Source organism: Mustela nigripes, chromosome 5, assembly GCF_022355385.1.
Source record: "Mustela nigripes isolate SB6536 chromosome 5, MUSNIG.SB6536, whole genome shotgun sequence".
Lineage (NCBI taxonomy): Eukaryota > Metazoa > Chordata > Mammalia > Carnivora > Mustelidae > Mustela > Mustela nigripes.
This window is the reverse complement of record NC_081561.1, coordinates 107,458,147-107,480,017: the sequence shown is the minus strand read 5'-3', so window position 1 is coordinate 107,480,017 and position 21,871 is coordinate 107,458,147. Positions and strand designations below refer to the sequence as shown.

The 21,871-nt window shown below is 38.0% G+C and overlaps 1 protein-coding gene across 2 annotated transcripts in view; it reads right to left on the bottom strand.

Annotated features, from left to right (window-relative positions):
- Positions 1-19,573, bottom strand: part of CFAP206 (cilia and flagella associated protein 206) — a 32,192-nt gene extending 12,619 nt beyond the window's left edge. The window contains exons 1-10 of one of the 2 annotated variants that reach the window (XM_059399238.1): positions 19,490-19,573; positions 17,729-17,841; positions 17,050-17,133; positions 15,140-15,230; positions 13,497-13,685; positions 12,321-12,479; positions 10,653-10,861; positions 4,511-4,630; positions 3,032-3,230; positions 1,199-1,339 (exon numbers count right to left, since the gene is read on the bottom strand). In XM_059399238.1, coding sequence (XP_059255221.1) covers positions 1,199-1,339; positions 3,032-3,230; positions 4,511-4,630; positions 10,653-10,861; positions 12,321-12,479; positions 13,497-13,685; positions 15,140-15,230; positions 17,050-17,133; positions 17,729-17,836 — 1,300 coding nt within the window. In that variant the 5' untranslated portion in view covers positions 17,837-17,841; positions 19,490-19,573. The remainder of the gene's footprint in view (positions 1-1,198; positions 1,340-3,031; positions 3,231-4,510; positions 4,631-10,652; positions 10,862-12,320; positions 12,480-13,496; positions 13,686-15,139; positions 15,231-17,049; positions 17,134-17,728; positions 17,842-19,489) is intronic. The other variant, XM_059399239.1, reaches the window with a different exon arrangement.
- Positions 19,574-21,871: the final 2,298 nt, after the last annotated feature.

The following is a 21,871-nucleotide window of genomic DNA, read 5'->3' as shown; positions in this document are numbered from 1 at the left end:
GGGAGGGGAGGGGGGAGGGGACGGGACAGGAAGGGAGGGGAGGGGAGGGGAGAAACCATCTATATTTGTCCTGCTTTACTCCTTCATGGCTCTTGACCGTTTCCTTCCCAGTATCAGTGATCCTCATGGGGCCTCCGAATACTTTTCTCTCAGCTCCCTATGGTAAATCTTCTGTTACTGCCATTACGAAAAATCTAATAACATAAAAAATGAGCCAGTATGTGTGTTCTCTAGGCTATGTATACACACAATTCCAAGAAATCTTTCTAATAAAAAAGCAACAAACAATTATGAAATGTAACAAAAGAAATAACAGAGAAAAGGAAAAGGTTAATGATGTAAGGTAAATTAGAAGTAATTTTGTCAGGGATGGCTGGGTGACTCAGTCGGTTAAGTGTCTGCCTTCTGCTCAGGTCATGATCCTAGGGTCCTCGGACTGAGCCCCGCATCGGGCTCCCTGCTCAGCAGAGAGTCTGATTCTCCCTCTGCTCCTCCCCCTGCTTATGCTTTCTTTCACTCTCTCTCAAATAAATCAATAAATACATAAATACATAAATAAATAATTTTGTCGAACTCTTTTTACTCTAGCCCTAGCTGACTTTTTATTTCCAATTCATAGAGCACTTTGGGGTAATAATTTCTGGCCTACTCTTTGTTTTGAGGAAGCTCTCATAATATATACATTACAGAGAGATTTTATTTGATAAAATACTTGCCATTTCCTTAGATCTGACTTATGCAGAAATCCTGATTTATGTCAATGGACTGTAACCATAAAGTGACAGTGTATTATTTAATAAACATAACCAGCCAAATTAGTGTTGCTCTTTCAAGTAATTACTTTGGAAGATGATGTACTTTAGCAATGCCATGTGAATTTCTGGAATCCTTCATTGGACTTATGAGTCATCAGTCCTTTTATGATACTGTCACATCCATATTTCATTATACACACATTCCATCACTTATCATTTGTAGCCCCATTTCTTGGTTTTATCAGTCTACCAGATCATTCTGTGAGTACCTCAAAGATGAAGATGGTCTGGATCATCTTTGCAGCTCCTTTCTTAGTTCATCATCAGATCCCACAAAATTTTAAAAAGTGAGTAAGTAAAAAAAAAAGAAAAAGTGACAACAATAGCACTTTATTCAAAGAAAAAATGTGGAAGTGAAAATAACATTATTTCCAACAACATACCTGGAAGGAGAAGACCATCTGCTGTAGCAAATGTATAAGGACAAAATCCACGACACTGAATTAACAACTTATCAAAATTTGCTGTTGTTTCTGGGAAAAGCCATTCTTGTTTTCTGAAATCTACCAGATGTACTCTATCTTCTAAAATGAAAGAGGACAAGAACAACTTTAATCAACAAGAAGAGTAAACAGCCCAAGGAAATGAGCAAAAAAGACTGGCTGCTATGTGACTAAAATAGAGAGGGATCAACTTCATTCAAGACAGCAGAGCTCTCGTAATATATGAGGCGGCCAAATACTCTGAATGTGGTGCTCATATAATACTAGGACTATTGCTTCTTGAAACAACAGAGAATGTTCTGAGCAGAAAGACTCAAGGAAATATCTCTCAGTAACTTACTTTTGATAGCAAGGTATCAATTTTTATTCTTTACACTTTACAAAATTCTTCCTAATGGTCGTTAGCTTACCTATTTGCATGTGATAAACACATTGTCTAAATATTTTTCTCCACACAAAAACACGTACTTATAAAACTGATCTTCAAGGGTCTTTGTTCTTGCAATCCTACTACGCTTCTGGGCGGGGCTCTGTATCAAAACAGCGATACCACAGATGTCTTTGTGGCACAACTAGAAGTAAATGCCAACATTGGGGGAAGATAAACCTTCTTCTTCTTTCCTGATATGACTGAAATCCTCAAAACAGTGATGAGATGTGGCAAGTGTTAATTCTTTTAGAAGAATATTAGGTCTCTCAGTTCACTGGGATCAATAACGTGATAGTGTCCTTTTGAATATAAAGTTGCAGCATATGGGGGAAACGACATATTAACTCCAAGATTGCTTTGCCAATGTGGTTGAGTTTAATACCTACTGTTGAAGTGACTTGAACTTTTCAATTTCATGTTGTATCTGTGTAGATATGTTATTTTAATAAAAGAAAAGGAGTAGAAAAATTTGAACTGAAAGGATGCCTTTGAGTCTCTCTAATTCAGTTTTCAGGGTTTTTTTTTTTTAATTCTAATATTTAAGAATGGAAATAAGCACGTCATTTTTATTTTCCACTTTTACAAAATTTGAATTTGAAAAGGAAATTTAGGGAGTAAATTATCTAGTTTCACTTTCTGGGAAAACCTATCTAGGCAACAACTCCCAGACTCTATTTTGGCATTTCTCATGAACTTCAAGTTACCTGTAAGAAAGACAGAAGACACCAAAAGAGTAAAAAGCAGTTTGTTAATAAAGACAGCCTTTCCATAAGAATCAGTGCATCTCTTAAAGCATCTAAAATAAGCTCAAATTTACAGGGATAAAATTCACTGATATATAAGTTTCAGCCTGGCTCTGAGGAAGATATATGGGAAATAGCACTCCAAAGAAATAGAGCTTTACTTACAACAAATATGGCAAGGATTAATATCCTTTCCTATTATGAATCAATCAATAATAAAATCATTAGGACTAAAATAGAAATGCATAGGCAAGGAACATCACTATCAACTAAAACACTGACAATAATATTAAGAATGGTTATTATGGGATAGTAAGGTACTCATTTCATATATTTTCTGTCTTCTGAATTTTCTATGATGAACATTAGTATTCTTTTAATCAAGAAAGATGCTTAATACCTTATCAGAAAGATAGAGCATAATAGTTTTACTTTTTTTTTTTTTTTAAATAAACTGCACCCAACGTGAAGCTTCGACTCATGACCTTGAGATTCAGGGTCCCGTACTCATCGGACTGAGGCCACCAAGTGCCTAAATCATGAAGATTTTAAAACAAAAGAGTGACTTCATTCTAGAGACAATTTGAAGATTTCTATTACCCAGGTGTTCTTTCACTCTAGACACATCAGTTTTCACAGTCAGCCCATCAAGAAGATTCTGCATGACTTTCTCAGGAAAGAGTAGTTCATGAGTACCCAGGAATGGTTCAAGGCGAGTTGTTAAATTACTGAGGACACTAATCAAAACAATTTCGTCCTGGAAGCTAGTCCACAGGTTGGAAAGTGCGATGAAGATGGGCTGCGGAAGAGAAAGCAATGTTCAAAATGTAATCTCAAAATTATAAATCACTGTACTTATAACAAATTTGTGTTTGTAAAGAAATAATTCTTCCTGAAGAGAAGTCAAAGTCTCCTGAGGTTAAATAATAAAATCTACATAGCAACTGGACTCCTAAATTACAAGAGAAAAAAATCTTGTATTTTATTTCAAATCATTTTATCTTGGAGTGTTCATCATAAAGTTAATTTACCCAAAAAAACCAAATATTTATGGATGCTTAACCTCAAAGAGTCAAGGGGAAATAGCTTCTTTAAAAAAAAAAAAAGGCTAAATATGACTCATTATTAGATTTCTCTGGCTCAATCATGATTCCAAAGAACCTGGAAAATCTAGAGACACATCTTAGGGCATATCTTGTGAGCTGCAAGTCAAAGATTTTAGGTCGGTGAGATAAAGTTTTTCATTAATATTAAAGGCCACTGACTTACAGAACAAACATAAGGATATTAGTCAGGCCCTACTAATAAGTCAAACAACTTAGCCTTTGTTTCTTGGTTTTTAAAACCTAATATTAGAACTGACTACAGAAAATTATCATAGCCTCAAAATGCTCTATAAAATACTGCATCTCTATAAAATACTGTACCTTACACCTCCCTAGGGCTACCGGATTTGCCCATAAGATGGTACAGATAATCAGAAAGTCAGTATACATATAGTCCTGGTAAACACAGTGATTATCCTCTGTCTCTTCATAAAGGTCACAAGTTACACCACCTCTTTGCTGAAGGCAATTTTTTTATAAAATATTTTATTTATTTTCTTGACAGAGATCACAAGTAGACAGAGAGTCAGGCAGAGAGAGGGGGAAGCAGGCTCCCGGTTGAACAGAGAGCCTGATGTGGGGCTCAACCCCAGAACACTGGGAACATGACCTGAGCCGAAGGCAGAGGCTTTAACCCACTGAGCCACCCAGGCGCCCCTGAAGGCAAATTTGTAACCAGCCACTGTGAACACTGCATTAGGGATCCATTCTGTTGCCACAGCCTTTACTGATACTATGGCTACTTTAATACACATCTGCATCTCTTTTAGTAGCAATTGCCTGCAAGGGGGATTCTCTTATCCGACTTACACTACTACTACAAAACAACCATAAAGAATGGGGTCAACATGTAGAAAACAAATATTCTATTTTTAGTAATTAAATCTAATTATAATTACCTCTGATTCACTTGTATAGGATTCAAAGGTATACTCACCTTTAAACAAGGTCAAAGTTGATGGCAAATACTTACAAAGACTTGTGATGTTGGGACAGCTGTCTTTGATTTTACAATCATTTTTAATTGTTCCAGTTGGGCTCCTAACTTCTTTATCATCAGTTCTACCTCTTGAGCACAGGTAATTATATCTGACTGCAAAGACAACATAATTTACATTAATGTTTTTATAATTTTACTATAAAAATCATGTGTTTTAAGCCCTCCATGTCCTGAAGGTAAGTACAATGAGAGCAGAAATTCTCTTCTCCCTCATATCCCGAAAGCAAGAACAGTAGGTGCTTATGGATGGTGCTCCAGAAACATCTGCTGGATGGATGAATCTTTTGAAATAGCACGGCTACAATTCTTCAAAAGGAATTCTTTTTCTCCACGTATTCCCCGATACACAGTATAATTGCATTCCTGAAAAGCAGATCCTCTGACCCAGCTTTTGCTCAGGTGTTATTTTCCCATTCCTCAATAACAAAATGAATAAAGTGTTCCTCTGAAAACTATTTTGATACTAGGATTTTTAAAAATTACATTGAAGAGTGCAGAAAAAATCTTAAAAATCACATCAATGAAAGAAAAATAATGTATTTTTAATGTGACAGTAGTAATCTAAAATTAAGGCATTAAATGCTGACTCTGAAATAATTAGTCACATGTATTCTTACTGTGTGCTAAGCATCATATTGAATACTTATAAGTATAAAAAAAGGGTGAGTATAAATAGGAAAACCAAGATATTGAAGGGTGAATAAATTGCCCAGGGACAATTTTCAGACCGTCAGAAGCCAGCTCCTACCCCTTATTCTGTACTGTCTGAGACATGACCAGAAATGGCAGTGGTATGGGCTTATCAGTACAGTGCAAAAGAGTGACAATTACTCGAAGAGAAAAAAATGCATTTGAGTCTTCAGACACTTGTAGTCAAACCACATCATTTACTAGACTATTTTTAAGTGACAAGTAATTACTTCATAAAAATATCAAATATTATTGTATTTCAACTAACAAAATTTTTTATTCACCAATGTAACATGCATCCTGTTTTAATTTTACCCATGCTATTCTTTAAGAGAGGAAGCACAAGGAAGTTTTTTTGTTTTTGTTTTTGTTTTTTACTTTTGCTGATAATGAACTAAAACAATCATTCTGTTTACATTTATCAAGAACTCATTCACTGGGCGAATATATTTGCAAACAAGATATTTGCAAACAAGATATCAGATAAAGGGTTAGTATCCAAAATCTATAAAGAACTTATCAAACTCAACACCCAAAGAGCAAATAATCCAATCAAGAAATGGGCAGAGGACATGAACAGACATTTCTGCAAAGAAGACATCCAGATGGCCAACAGACAAATGAAAAAGGGCTCCACATCACTTGGCATCAGGAAAATACAAATCAAAACCACAATGAGATACCACCTCACACCAGTCAGAATGGCTAACATTAACAAGTCAGGGAATGAGAGATGCCGGCAAGGATGCGGAGAAAGGGGAACCCTTCTATACTGTTGATGGGAATGCAAGCTGGTGCAGCCACTCGAAAACAGCATGGAGTTTCCTCAAAAAGTTGAAAATAGAGCTACCCTACGACCCAATAATCACACTACTGGGTATCTACCCCAAAAATACAAATGAAGTGATCCAAAGGGACACCTGTACTCCAGTATTTATAGCAGCAATATATACAATGGAATACTATGCAGTCATCAAAAGAAATGAAATCTTGGTATTTGTGATGACGTGGATGGAACTAGAGGGTATTATGCTTAGCGAAATAAGTCAATTGGAGAAAGACAATTATCATATGATCTCCCTGCTATGAGGAAGTTGAGAGGCAACATAGGGGGCTTGGCAGGTAGGAAAGGAATAAATGAAACAAGATCGGATCAGGAGGAGACAAACCATAAGAGACTCTTAATCTCACAAAACAAACTGAGGGTTGCTGGGGGGAGGCGGGTAGGGAGAGGGTGGTTGTGTTATGGACATTGGGGAAGGTATGTGCTATGGTGAGTTTTTTGTTGTGAAGTATGTAAACCTGGCGCTTCACAGACCTGTACCCCTGGGGCTAATAATACATTATAGGTTAATAAAAAATTTAAAAATTAAAAAAAAGAACTCATTCACAACTAGGTATTGAAATGTGTGTGTGTGTGTGTGTGTGTGTGTGTGTGTGTGTGTGTGAAATACACATATATAATGGAATGTTATTCAGCCATAAAAAAGAAGGAAACACTGCCACTTGCGACAACATGGCTAGAACTTGAAGGTGTTATGCTAAGTGAAATAGGTCAGAGAAAGATAAATATTGAATGATCTTTCTTATATGTGGGATCTAAAAAACTAAAAATAAGAAAAAAATCCAATCTCATAAATACAGAAAACAGACTGGTAGCTGCCATAGGCATGAGGTGGGGCTGGGTGAAATGGGTGAGAGGGGTGAAAAGTACAAACTCCCAGTTATGAGATAAATAGGTCCTGGGGATATAATGTAACAGGATGGTGAATACAGTTAATATTCTGCATTGTATATTTGAAAATTGCTAAAAGAGTAAATCTTAAGAGTTCTTATCACACACACAAAATTTTGTAACTGTGTGGTGAAGAATGTTTTTGCAATATATGCATATACTGAATGAGTACATTGTACAACTAAAACCAATGTTATGTGTCAATATCTCAATAAAAGAGCTAGTTTCACTTAAGAATGTCTTTGACGATGCAGTAAAAGTATTAATTTTATTAAATCTTGATCCCAAGTACAAGCTTTTTAATAATCAGTGCAATGAGATGAAAGTACATATAAAACACTTCTGTTGCATATTAAAATGCATGGTTCTCTTGAAGGACTGAATTTTGAGCCAAACCAGCATTTTCCCCCCAGCAGAACATCATTTTTATTTCAAAGATCAAATGACCAACAAACTCTGACTTTTGACCCTTAGAAATTTGGCAGATATTTTCTTGAAAGAAAATGAAATGAGTCTGTCACTTTAGGGAAACAACGACTTTTGTTGCCAAAGATAAAATTTGTATTTTGAAAAATTTATATCTGCCACCTTGAAATTGACAACATCCTAACACATACTGCTAATGAGATCGTTTGTAAAAAAATAATGATAACAATAATCAGAATGAAATTAGTCCTCTAGGAATGCTATCACTTTTTTTAAAAAAAACTTTTTCGTAAAAAATTTCTTTTTCATAATGTGGTAAAAAAAAAAATGCTTGAGGAAAAAAAGCATGTGATGTCACCGTGGTCCCTCCCCATTCCCTTTTAATTGATAAATTTCTGATGCTTTGTTCCACGGACAATTTCAACAAGTCTAAAATAAGTACCAATTCCACCTGATTTTTTTTTACTTGAATTCTCAGAAAAAAAAGCAAGAAAGTCCAGGGTTGTCTATTCTGTGAATAGGCCCTGCAGACAAAACTTAGGGAGAAGTCTACAAAAGTCTTGACTTACAGGTTTTAAGAAATGTTATGTGGCAAATAGAGCATTTACTTGCACCATCACAATAAGCAGCTTTTTCTGTCTTTGGTGACTGCCTCGCACTTTAAAAGCCCACAGAGGATGGAATTCTATTCTCTCAGCTAAGTCAACAAGACTGATCCTCCCTCCCTCTTCTCTTTCACAATATCTTAGTTTGTTTACTGCAGCGAAGTCCTAATTGAAAGAAAATAAAATAACTAACTACCCTACACAGGCCGTAATTAAATTTTTAAAAAATGTTTACATAAGCTGCATGTAGTATTGGCAAAAGAAAATTTTTAAATCAAAGTCAGCCCTTCAAAAAGCTATATTAATATATTTGTTCAAATAATGTGACTTTAAAAAAAAAGAATATTCACAGACACGAAAAATTCTCAGCGTAACATAAACTGACATATTTTATAACCGAGCGATAATACTGATTAAACCAACATCCATCCTGTAACTGTAACCTTAACTGTAACTAAGGTGGATTAATGGGAGAAGATTGAATACTTAAAAAAAAAAAAAAACACACAGAAGAAACACTGATTAAGCCAAAAAGAGTCAGATGATGAAGAGAACTCATTCTGACCCTGAAAGATGTTAGCAAGAAATCGTCATGAAGAGTAGGGAGATCAGAAACAACTTTCTCAACAGCATAAGTAGCAAAGGGCTTAGAAATAAGACACTGTCTAGAAAAATAAGAGCTCTCCAGTTCATACTCCTACAGAGATAAAATCAGGGCTGCTCTGCTAAGGCCCTCATGATGATGCTGGTGGCATTAATAACCATTATCAGCATCAGCATGATCTTATTGGGCCCTTAACTACGTGCCAGAAACTGGTCTACCTTACTTAGATAGTGTCAACTATCAATAACCCCATTTTACAGATGTGGAAACCAAGACACAGAGAAGTTACGCGATTTTATCAAGGACACAGATTTAGTAAGCAGCAAAGTCAGGATGAGGACCCATGCGTTCTGGTTGCAGAGCCCACACTTGTCACTTATACCCTATACTCACTGTCCCTCTAGCTGCGAATGAGAACTCCAATGAGACTTTCAGACTGGAAGTTAGCTGAATGATTGAATGCTCTGAGACAATATAATTTAACGTCCTTATGCTATGAGTGACGGGTCTCCAAAGGTTCCTTTTTCTGATATCCCTTCCCAACACAGACGACAAAGTAAATGTGAGACTCATACTCCTGTGGATCTGCATGCACTTCAAGATAAACTGATTGTAGAACCCTTGGGCATCTGGGTGGCTCAGTTAAGCATCTGCCCTCAGCTTAGGTCCTGATCCCAGGGTCCTGAGATTGAGCCCCGCATCAGGCTGCCCACTCAGCAGGGAGCCTACATTCCTGCTTGTTCTCTCTCACTATGTCACTGTCTCTTTCTCTCTCTCAAATAAATGAATAAGATCTTTAAAAAAAAAAAACTGACTGTAAAATCCTCTTAGTATCTGACTAGTTATACAAGGCTGATGGCCACAACTCAGTGGTAGAGGAACACTTTCCCAAAAGAATGATTTAGTTTAGAACAGCTGATCTAGGGTCCTCATTTTTGAAGGCAACTGGATAGTGGGACAGCTGTGAGGACCACCTCCTAGTTTGTTGCAATGATGTCATGTCACCTGGATTTTTATCTTTCTACTCTTTACAGTGAAGGGAAGGAGACAGATCAAGTGCCTCTAAAAGTAACAAGTCATAAAGATGCAAGTTAAAAACACATCCTGCTCTATCCTTCAAGACATTAGTATTCACTCATATAAAGTCAGTCCACTGACCCTGAATCTCACAGTTACTGGAAGGTTAGAGGTTGTGTAAAGGTGAACAGTGACCAGTGGGATGAATGTGTTAATTAACTTGATGGGAGAAATTGCTTTCACAAGGTAGACACACATCAAATCATCACATTGCACACTTTGAATATCTTCAGTGTGTCAATTACACTTCAATAAACTAGAAACAAACAAACAAACAAATGAAACACCAAATAACAAAAACGTTGACTGACAGGAACAGCTTGCTGCCAAGAGGTAGTTAACAGACCGTGTTCCCTAGAACCCTAGGGTGGAATGGGGTTGTTCCTTGATGAAAAGGTCCCTCAATCCTTTCATCTAGATACCTGTTCTGTATTTTTGGGATTCTGTGCAATTTTCCATCTGAAAGAAAGTGCTCTGCCACTTTTTAAAAAAGTTTAAAAATCATCACATTCTCCAACTATTTGGGGATACTGTTTGGCTTGCTCCTTAGATCTAAAAATATCAGCAATAAAAATCTTTTCAACCAATTTTTACAACAACAAATAATTACATAAAAATTATTTGGGCGCCAACTATCAGCCCCAAAATACATTAGACACTTGCCCTGTGTGAAAGCGATGCAGTATTACTTAGACACATACACAAAACTGCTGAATCCCAGCATGTGAGCAGTCATTCCACTAGGCACCAAAGAAAATCAAAAACTAGAAATTAATTCCTACCAGCATTTTCCATGAAAATAAAAATCCAACTTCCCCATTTCTAATTCTGTTTCTGGCCCTAAAGATGCATTATAAACTCAGCAAGTTACGAAGGCTACCTCCTTTAGCAATGACCTGATTCTGCCTTTCGTGTAGGTCTGTAACCTGTAAAGTGGTTGCCATGCATGGAAAAGGCCAAATCCTGACACTCACTCACCAGAATGATCTGAAGGAAGATCTCATACTGCCGCACATTGTACAGTGCTTCTTTTAACATGGATGGCTGAAGCTCCATGCTCAGGAGTGGGTTGCTGGCCGCCTTCTCGAGGATGGCCGTGTAGCGGTATGCCTGGTCCTGGGCAGTCTGAAGTTGGCTGTCGATGTGCTGTGTGGTAGCTGGAATTGCTTCACGCAGAATGGCCGGCACTGGTTTTAAAAGGAAATCAAGAGATGTGAAAGAATATACAAAAAGAAGCCTAGAAAGTGATCATAACTTGAGCATTACATTGAGTTCATTTTTTTTTTTTTCTCAACCAAATGAATAATAACAAGACATGTATTTCATGTGTTTCTTCCCACACCACGAAGGCAAGAATTGCAGCGGGGGAGGGGGGACACCTGTCTGAACAAAAGCTATTGTCAGAATGATAACCAAAAGTTAGCAGGATCAGCTTTTGTCACTAAAATACAGAAAAATATAATGAACAGATAGGCTTTGATATTATCTGCTACTGACCTTGGGTCTGTAGAAAAGAAGTATTTTGTGATAAGGATACTGAAAAATAACAGAATAGTCTAGCAAGATAGGGAACTTTATAAAGAATGGGAACTTGACTTTCTAGAACTGTTTTAAAAATAGAAAAACTGACCCTATTATACTAGAAAAGTGATCTAATAACAGACCTTAACACCTTATCAGTGGGCCTATGTAAGGAAGTCCCTTCTGAGCCCCTGATCAACTACTTCATGAGTGCTTCCAGACTCCTAGATGATGAATGCATTAAGTACAGAACAGCACAGTAAATGCTCCTGCATTTGCAGATTTGCAAATATCTCCTCTTGAACCTTTCGATTCCATTAGCTGCCTCAACCACTCTTCTCCTCTCAGGGTGATTTTTATTTTTAAAATTTTTATTTATTTATTTGATCACAAATAAAGTAGGCAGGGAGGCAGGCAGAGAGAGAGGAAGGGAAGCAGGCTCCCTGCTGAGCCTAGAGCCCGATGCGGGGCTCGATCCCAGGACCCTGAGATCATGACCTGAGCCGAAGAAAGAGGCTTTAACCCACTAAGCTAGCCTGATCAGGCGTCCCTGATTTTTATTTTTAGATCACTGGGTTTTACTCCTTTTGGGTTATTTGACTTTGAATAAAGAACATAGAGCCCAATGAACTGGAGGGGCTGGCCTTCAGGCAGGCCCCTCATTCCTTCCACTGATTCACTCTCCCACACTACCTTCCTGGTGTTATAATTCTGCAAGCCTTGCCCCACAAAATTAAAAATTACTATCCATTATGAACAGTAACGGTACCTAAGGTAGAGTCAAAACTGTATACCTGAGGGGCACCTGGGCCAATCAGTTAAGCTTCCAACTCTTGACCTCAGCTCAGGTCATGATCTCAGGGTCATGAGGTTGAATCCCATGTTGGGCTCTGTGCTGAGTGTGGAGCCTGCTTAGGATTCGCTCCCTCTCCCTCTCCCTCTGCCCCTCCCCCTGCTCAAATGCACTCTCTCTCCCTCTCTAAAAAAAAAAAAAAATTGTTATAAGTGACCCTGCATACCTTAAATCTAAGAATGCCAGTGAAATACTGTGCATTATTTTCCTCACTGTGCAAGTTAGATTTTAAACCTACATAACCTGCAGACTTAACCTAATGATATACCTACAGTCATCAATGCCTTCTCCTCCCTTTCCACAGTCTCGGTTAAATAATCGAATCCCTGTAACAATCATGGTGAATTCTTTCAGCTGGCGTTCTTTGTCCTTCTTAGAAAGTGTTAGAAACGTCCCAAGCTCAGCCTGAGGAAAAATGCTCTGCAGGGCAGCTGAAACAAACCACAAAAAGCATAACAAAATGGCAGAATAAAGATACCAGAACTTAAATCACAGGTTGCTTTCAGCAGAAAGTTTAGAGGGGTGTCTTTATAGAGCTACTTACCTGATTCTTTAAATTGTTGATACCTCGTTACAGGATACATATCAAAGCTGGGCTATGGAAAATAATGCCACTGCCTTGGGTCTCTTTTCAATAATTAAGCACCCATCAGTAATGTTTTGATGATGGGCATTAAAATAAGTTTTCTAGTTAGGATTCTGATGAGAAAAATCACTGTTTTAAAATAATTGTGGAGGAAAGCCATTAAAAGGCTAGAAATCTTGCCTATTCCTTACCTTAAATTAATAAAGTGAGCAAATACTTCCTGAGAATGCAACAGTGTCCCTTTCCATCATCTGTTTTAGGTGACAGATGCGACTCCTTTCATCAGTACAAAATCTCCCTTTCCAGGGGCCCCCATTCCCCAGCCAGCCTGGTACTCTTAAAGATATTTATTTATTTATTTATTTAACTGACAGAGAGAATGACTTATCACAAGTAGGCAGACAGGCAGGCGGGGGCGGGGGCTGTGCAGGAGGGACAGCCTCCCTGCTGAACAGAGAGCCTGACCTGGGGCTTGATCCCTGGACCCTGAGATCATGAGATCTTGAGATCATGACCTGAGCTGAAGGCAGAGGTTTAACCCACTGAGCCACCCAGGCGCCCCTGGCCTGGTACTCTTAACCGCATTTTCAGTGTTTCTCTCATAAGGAGTGATGCGTCCCTGGATATGTGCAGCACTAAGAAAACTAACAACACACATTTTCCAGAGCTGCTGCTTGGGTTTTAGAGCTAAAACATGGTGGAAAAGGAGTCTAAGCTCTAACCTCTTACTTGTGCTGATTTTTTTTTTTTTCCAGATAAAAAGGGAACCTCGGTCTTCAATACTTTGAATTTAACATCTTTTATAAGACACAATGTTCACACCCTTTTAATATGTGGAATGGAAATTATCTAGGTTTTTTACCTGTTGCCTCTCTGACAATCTTGATATCGGTAGGAGATCCCAGCCCGGAGCGCAGTAACACATAGCTGACAATCTTTCGGTAGAGGCTTTCCAATTCTTCTCTGGTACATGCTCTGTTATCTGTAATTTCTCTCATGACGGAGCCTAACCTAGACTCCAAGACTCGGTGGTGTTCTTCAAGAAATTCCTCTAAATTTGGCAAAAGACAATGTTCCATATATTTGATTTACAAACCTCACGTAAGAAAGTAGGACCAGAGAAAAAAATGTCTTGGGTATGGCAATTCTATGACACAAAGACAAGTATTTTCTTAAGGTGTACTAACCAAAATAAAAAACACACAGTGGCCAGCAAGGAACTTCAAGGCAACAATGTAGTAGGAAAGATTGACTGTGGCTCTTTAAATGGCATACTTTGTCAAAGTACCTAAGACTTTCAACATATGAACCAAACAGTTGTATCTAAAAAGGATGAAACCTCCTAATGAAGCAGAAAGTATAGAGAGCAATTTATAATATATGTATTATAAACACATACAGTAAAAATATACATAGTAAACAGATATTTACACATAACGTTCCAAGCACAGGTGGTATGCTAAATGCAAGCACATACAGTAGAAATACACATGTATGTAGTGTAACTCTTCCTGTTCAATTATGGGTATTTTTATTTTAGTTCTAGGTAAATTTCCTTTGAATAGCATTATTGGTGATACGACGTGGCATCAAGAACTGTTTCCCTCTCCCCTCTGCATGATATGACGAGGTCTGGCCGTAGGTGTGGCAGGAACCACAATCCACCAGCAGTACAATTCTTGCAGCTAATTCAGTAAGACACCCCATTTTACTATTTCAAGGGCAATAATTCACGAATCAACCATGCACCATTCACACCTATACTCTTACAACATAAGCAGCGGAGAACTTTATGCAAATTTTAAAAATCTAGATTACAATTTCATCAATTCCATGACTACTTACCACTTTAACATCTCATTAGCAAAAAAGCAAGACATGGAAACTATGTATGGAGCATAACTGGAAGTTCAGTTCATGGAGGGTAAAAAGGACAACAAAAATCACCAAATGGTCAGTAATGATTGCCTTACAGTGGGGCCAAGGCTGTCTAGGCAATAGAGGAATTTATTTTCCTTTTCCTCTTGTTGCCAGTGTGTCTTTGATGTATTAAGCTATTTACCTAAGGAAATATGTTCTAATCTGAAATTTTCCATCATTCTTTTCATTTTGGTATAGTTATCTAATTTAGGTAAGCATTATAAAATAATAACATAAACCCAAACCAAAAGATACCAACAAGTTAGAAACTTTTTACTTCAATCGGCTTGTTGTTTTAATTTCTAATTATTGTGTATTATTAATGATGTAGCATTTAAAACATAATAGACTTGGAAACATAACTATCATAGGCATAGTAAGTAGAATTTACTTTGAACCCTCACAAAAACCATTGGTGTTTTCTCATTTAGCATTTTCACCTTCACTGTATTCTTCAAAGTTGGAAAAAAATTTCAAAAGATTAAAAAATTAAATTGTTCATTCTTAACAAAGTAAAGCCTTTATTCCCTGAAATACAATAGGAATCTTTCAAAAAGGGTATCAAAATGGGTAGATATATGTTACCTCGACTTGTATAATTCATATCAAAGTAGACTTGCATCTTAATGGTGTCCAGGGATGGATTTTTACTATCCAACAGCCGAGACACACAAAGCTAGAAGAGAATACCCATGAATGTTTCTAGTCATATTTTCTGAAATACTAGAGTATTTTTTAAAGTTATTTTTAAAAAAGAATTAAGAGAAACATCAAAGCAATGGTTTCTGTTATTTATCCACCAATAATCCCTTCTATTATTATTTTCTCTTTGAGGACTTCATGCTTCATAGTTTACCCAACAGACAACATTTATTGAGTAATAAGTTATTTCCCGGAGATCAGTAAGATCACCAGACGCAGGTGGCTAACAGCCTAGCCAAAGGCAGGAAACTTGACGTCTTGGTTAGTCTAGGCCACCTCAATGTGGGTAAGTGCTCCACGAAGCTTACGCTCCTGTCTAGAGCTTACCGAGAGCTCCTCTCTACGATTTGTGCCTTGAACAACACTTCTTTGCTGATTCGGAGGGTTACTTGCATTTTATGAAAAGCTGCTGTTCGGCTCACAAAATTTCTCTAGTTTTGCCTTATTTCAAACAGTCGTCCTCTGGTCTTGTTTTCTCCTACTTTTCCTCCCACATAGCAGGCTCATTCCACTTCTCCACTGTGTCCCTTCAGATTAGACGAACAACCGGAATTTTTCTTTTCTTTCCTCTCATGCCCTCCCTTTCCCGTCTCACCCCTTAGGCTTTGTATCTACAGCTGGCAGGCACAACAGCACCCACACCCTCAATGCACCTCCCTGAGCACCAACCCGGCGTTTCCTGGAGGAGGGGGATGGAACGCAAGAGTGAGGCCTGGGACATTGCGCCTTTATGGAGCCCGTTCGTGCACAGGGACTGTTCTAAACACAGACTTTACAAATAAAAAATTAGTTCGTCCACATGATTTTTTAAAAAAGATTTTATTTATTTATTTGAGAGAGAGAGATTGAGTGACAGAGCAGGAGCAGGGTGGAGGGGCGAAGGAGAAGCAGTTTACCCGTTAAGCCTCTGACTTCCAGCTCAGGTCATGATCTCAGGGTCCTGGGATCAAGTCCCGTGTTAGGCACTAGTCCCTCCGCTCTTCTCCCTGCTCATGCTCTCTCTCAAATAAATAAATGAAATCTTCGGGGGGAAAAAAAAGTGAAAAAACTAATGTCGTCTAAAATTCCTGCTTTTTTGGGGTCTTAAAATTGGTTTTCAGACACAAATCCTTGATTTCTTACTGAATTATTGGCTGTGGCTTCAGTGTTTCCTTTAGAATTGAAAAACACAAATGACATTGAATCAGTAATTATCTGAATCTTAATCTAGTGCTATGTAATTTTATAGCATACGATGAGTCAGTTAATGTTCTCAATGTAACATTAGATTAATAGCAAGATGTCTTGAAACTACGGGGGCAGACACTGCTCCCTGCCAGTATCCATACCCATCCTTTCTTAAGAACAGCCCCAACCTGGACTGGGGAAAAGATTTGTTCAGCTGAAAAAAAGAAAAAGAAATCAACGTCCCAGGCCTTGCAGTTATTATTCTGATCCATAAACGTAAGGAGATGAGAAAACTTCTGAGAAAGCTATTACTATCTAGAAAGTGACAGACCCAACTGGCACACACATTTTGCCCTATGTTCTTTCCCCTCATACCTACGGAGAGGTGGAGTAGCTATCTTGTAACCGTGAGAGGAGAGCCTTATGCACAAAAGTGACCCAGGAAGCCAAGAAAAACCACTTATGCATCTCTAGGCTTTATGAGAAACAATACTTCTCACATTCGCCTGCACCACTGGTTCGTAGGGTTTTCTATCATGAGGCTGAAGGCAATAATGGCTCAGACAAATATTGTATTCAGAATTGCAAATAAATAATTTAACATTTGAGAATTGTTGCATAATCACCTTAACAAGTTTCTGTACATCACTTTTCACGAGGGGTCTATCCATGTTAAAGCCATTACTTGGGTCTAAGACAACAGCTTTCACCTAAGAATAGGAAAGAACCTATTAAATAATTTTATTTCACATAATTATGAAACTAGTTTGTTTCCATTTTTTAAACTGTCTCCTGATTACTCATAAGAGGTCGACTATTCAGCTGATTTTCTTATTATCCAATTCATCAGCACCTTCATTAGAGGTTGAAGGAAGCAATAACCATCAAATTTGATTATGGTGTTCAAAAAATTATATGGAGAAATAAATTGAAAGCAGTGACTAGATTTTAAATTGGGAAACTATTTGAATATTTTATCATATTTTTATTATGTACTGTTAAACCAAAAGCAAGAATAGAGACACCAAGGCAGTGAGTAATTTTTATAACAGTGAACAAAAACACGTGTTACAACAACATTATCGAAACTTCTAAAACAAATCAGGATCTTCTAAACCAGTTTCTATAAATCTAGAATGATATGCTTCATAGAAAAAATATTTTTCACTAATTTGTCCAACCATCTCAATATGTTTTCAACTGAATAACATTTAGGAAAGCTTCAAAAAATTTTAAGAGGGAAATGGGCACCACTTAAACCTATTTTTTAATAAAGCAGTAGTTCAAAAAAATATTCATTCTTACCACAAAAGCAGCCAGAGTTTCGGAAACAATCTCTCCATGGCCTGCACATTCTTGTCCTATTTCTCGAATGATATTCTTTATAACACATTCTGCCTGAGTGGGAGGCATCCTGGCTAAATAAAACAATGATTTTTTTTTTAAATTGTATTTATAGGTTATTTTTTCCTTGTTAGATTTCTCATTATATTTGTAAAGAGTCATACTATTATGAGCGAATTAGTATTTATTAGCATTTAGAAAAATTTAAAAACTGTTCTATATTTATTAAAATGAAGGAATTTGTTGGTGACAGAAAGAGCAACCAGGACTCCACATCGGGACTGAAATATTTCCTCTTTTGTGAAAATGACCTAAGTAGAGCCATTTTGAAAAGTAGAGCCATTTTGAAAAGAGAGCTGGGCATTGTCCTCTTTTCTAAATCTTTGAACTAACCTAAACTGCCAACATTCCAAGAAGTCAGCAAGGGCACAATAATCTTCGTTGAAAAGCATGATAAATGGCAACTTTTTGACTTGCGACTACTTTACCTGACCAATAACTGAAATACAAATCTAGCCCTGCTTGTTAGCACCAATGAGCTCTTCTTAAAAACAACTTAAACTTTTTTCTTCCATAAAACCCCTGAGTCCACCTCCTTGAATTGGCACATTATTTGGGTTTCTACTTAAATCTGTACATTCCCAACTGCAGTCCTTTTATAGCAAATAACCACTTTGCCTCTTGAGGTGGTTTCAGGTTTTTAGGTTGACATTTTAAATGATAGTGGTCACCAAAAGCATATTTATATCGTGAATTTTTTTTTTTAATGTAATGACTAAACCGTATTGGGGAGGTAGATTTAATGGGACTCTTGGAATATGGGACTCTTGGAAAAGAATTCTTGCTGAGATCATCTAAATTCTCATTCCTGCACAACCAAGTTGGAGTCTGGATTTCTAACTAAAAAATGAAATAAAAATATAATAATAATTAAGCATATTATGTGAAATATGAAAATTCTGAAAGATGAACTCGTAGTTATTAAATGCATCTACTACAAATCAGTAAAGGGTGGTACGTCTTAAGGACAGAGTTTCCCGATCTTTCAAAGCATCAGTAACTGAGCACAGGAAGTCCCAGCACGTAGAGAATAACAAAGGCAATCCGGGTCGATAGAGCGAACTCTCAGCATTATTAGCGTTCAGGTAAGGTAGCACCTGGCATTGTGTCCAGTAGAACCAACTGCCTGGGATTCGTGGTGACCTGATCATTTTCTAGCTGAGACCCTGGGTATTTTGATCCCCTCTCTGTGATCCGGTTTCCTCTGAAAAAATTGAATATGACTACTTCGCTCTCCCCAGAGTTGTCCCAAGACCTAAGTGAGTTCTACATACCTAGAGGTTAAAATAGTGCGTGGCAAAAAGGAAGCGCTTAAAACGGCAGCTTGCACCAAGTACTCAGTGTTAGCAGCGCTAACGCGCTACGGGCTCCCCTGGGGACCCTTCTCCACCCCACTTCTCCCGCTCTCCGGATTTCTGGCCTTTGCGGTGAGAGGGCGCCCAGCACTGAGTTGGAGGTCCGATCTGCGGACCTGGGCGCCCCCGGGCGGAAACCACCTGTTTCCGCCCAGTGTGGGCGCCGAGAAAGGAATTCTGACCGACAGTTAAGTCTCAACCGAGGCTGCACGGGGTCTCCAGCCACGGGGGCTCTGCCTTCTCCCCACGCTCCCTCCTCTCGCGGTACACCTCGGGCGGAAGGGCGCAGAGCCCAGAGTGGGCTCACCTTGGCTTGGAGAGCGAGAGCCCAGTCTTTCCGATTCTCTCCCTCCGTCCGGCTTTGCCCTGCCTAGGGGCAGGCGGCCGTTTCTCCGCGTGGGCCCAGTAACCATGGAGATAGGACGCTGGGGACGGAATGGGTGGGGCCGGCACGGGCGGAGCCAACATGGGGAGGCGTGGCTGGGCCCAAACTCCAGAGGATGGGCAAGATTTTTTTAAAAAACAGAAACAAAAAAATGGAAGATCCCAAACCCCAGGTAGAGAAAGACATGTTCACTACCGGTTAGTGGTTAAGGTGTCAAACACAAGATTTCTTAATGATATTTACTTGTGAGAAAATTAATAAAGAGGAGCCTCACTAAAAGCAGACTTGGGAGGCTGGAAGGGGAGACTGAAGGGGGAGCCCCTACCACTCCACATTAAATTATAGGAAGAATTGTCAATTACACACTCCAACAAAAGAATCCTCAAAAGGAAAGAATCATCAGTTACAGGTCTGAACAGGGAAATACACAGATAGTAGCCTATAGGAAACTGACTACCCCTGCAACCCCGCCAATGAGAAACCTTCATTCCCCCTGAACTCTTCCTTTTCTCCAGTATCAACAAAGTTCTATTTTTAAACCAGCTACTGCCAGTAAATTTTCTCAAACAGCAGAGGAATACAGTTGACCTTTGGACATCCTGGGGGTTAGATGCCCTGACACCTGCCTGCCTGTCCCCACCCCCAACCCCTACCCCTGCATGGAAAAATGGTATATAACTTTGAATCCCCCAAAACTTAATTACTAATAGCCTACTGTTAACCAGAAGCTTACCGATAGCATAAACAATCAATTAACACATCTTACATGTTGTATATATTATATACTACATTCTTATAATAAAGTAAGCTAGAGCAAAAAATATTAAGAAAATCATAAGGAAAATACCTTTACAGAGCTGTAGTATATTTATCAAAAGAATCCTAATATAAGTGGATTCTAAGATCAGGAACAATACAAGGATGTCCAATCTAATCACTTTTGTTCAAAATGGTTTATTTATTTATGTTAAGTTAAATCTACTACTGAATGTAGATCAATGGATAGATCATTCATACAGAAAATCAGGAAGGAAAGAGGGGTTTTGGGCACGTGGGTGGCTCAGCATCTGCCTTCAGCTCAGGTCATAATCTCAGGGTCCTGGAATTGAGTCTCACATTGGGCTTCTCCCTTTGCCTCTCCCCCTGCTCATGCTTGCTCTTTCTCTCTCAAATAAATAAAATCTTAAGTAAATTAAAAAAAAAAAAGAAACAGTGGCTTCGAATGACACATTAGACCAGGTAGACTTAACAAATACACAGAGCATTTCATTCCAAAACAGAAGAATATATATTCTTTCCAAGTGTACATAGAGCATTCTCCAGAATAGATCATATGTTAAGATAAAAACAAGTTTCGGGCTCTCTGCTCAGCAGGGAGCCTGCTTCCCTCTCTCTCTCTCTCTCTGCCTGCCTCTCTGTCTACTTGTAATCTCTGTCAAATAAACAAATAAAAAATCTTTAAAAAAAAAGATAAAAACAAGTTTCAATAAATTTAAGACTGTAATCCTATCATGCATCTTTTCCAACCACAATGGTATAAAACTAGAAATCATTTACAAGGAAAAAAAAACTAAAGAAAACACACACAGAAAGAAGCTAAATAACATGCTACTAAACATCTGATGGGTCAAAAACGAAATCAAAGAGGAAACTAAAAAATACCTCAAGACAACTGAAGGTGTTTAAAAGGTCTGAAATGGGCACCTGTGTGGCTCAGTAGGTTGAGCCTCTGCCTTCACCTCAGGTCATGACCACAATGCATGTGGTCCTGGGATTGAGGCCTGCATCAGGCTCTGCACGACACGGAGCCTGCTTCTCCCCCTCTCTCTGCCTGTCTCTCTGCCTATTTGTGACCTCTGTCTCTCTGTCAAATAAATGAATAAAATCTTAAAAAAAAAAAGCTTTGAGACACAGTAAATATATCAAAGAGTAAAGTTTATAGTTATATAGGCTTTATGTCAAGAAACAAGAGAAAATCTCAAACAATCTAACCTTACAATTAAAGAAACTAGAAAAAGAAGAACAAAGCTCCAAATTCATAGAAGAAAAGAAATAATAAGGATCAGAGTGGAAATAAATGAAATAGAAACTGAAAAGAAAAAAAAAAAGAAAAGATCAGTGAAACCTAGAGTTGTTTCTTTGGAAAGATAAACAATATCAATAACTCTTTACCACACTCATCAAGAAAAAAAAGGGGAATTCAAATAAATAAAATCGGAAATGAAAGAGAAATCACAACCAACACCCAGAAATATAAAAGATTATAAGATACTACTATGAAAAATTATATGCCAACAAAGAGGA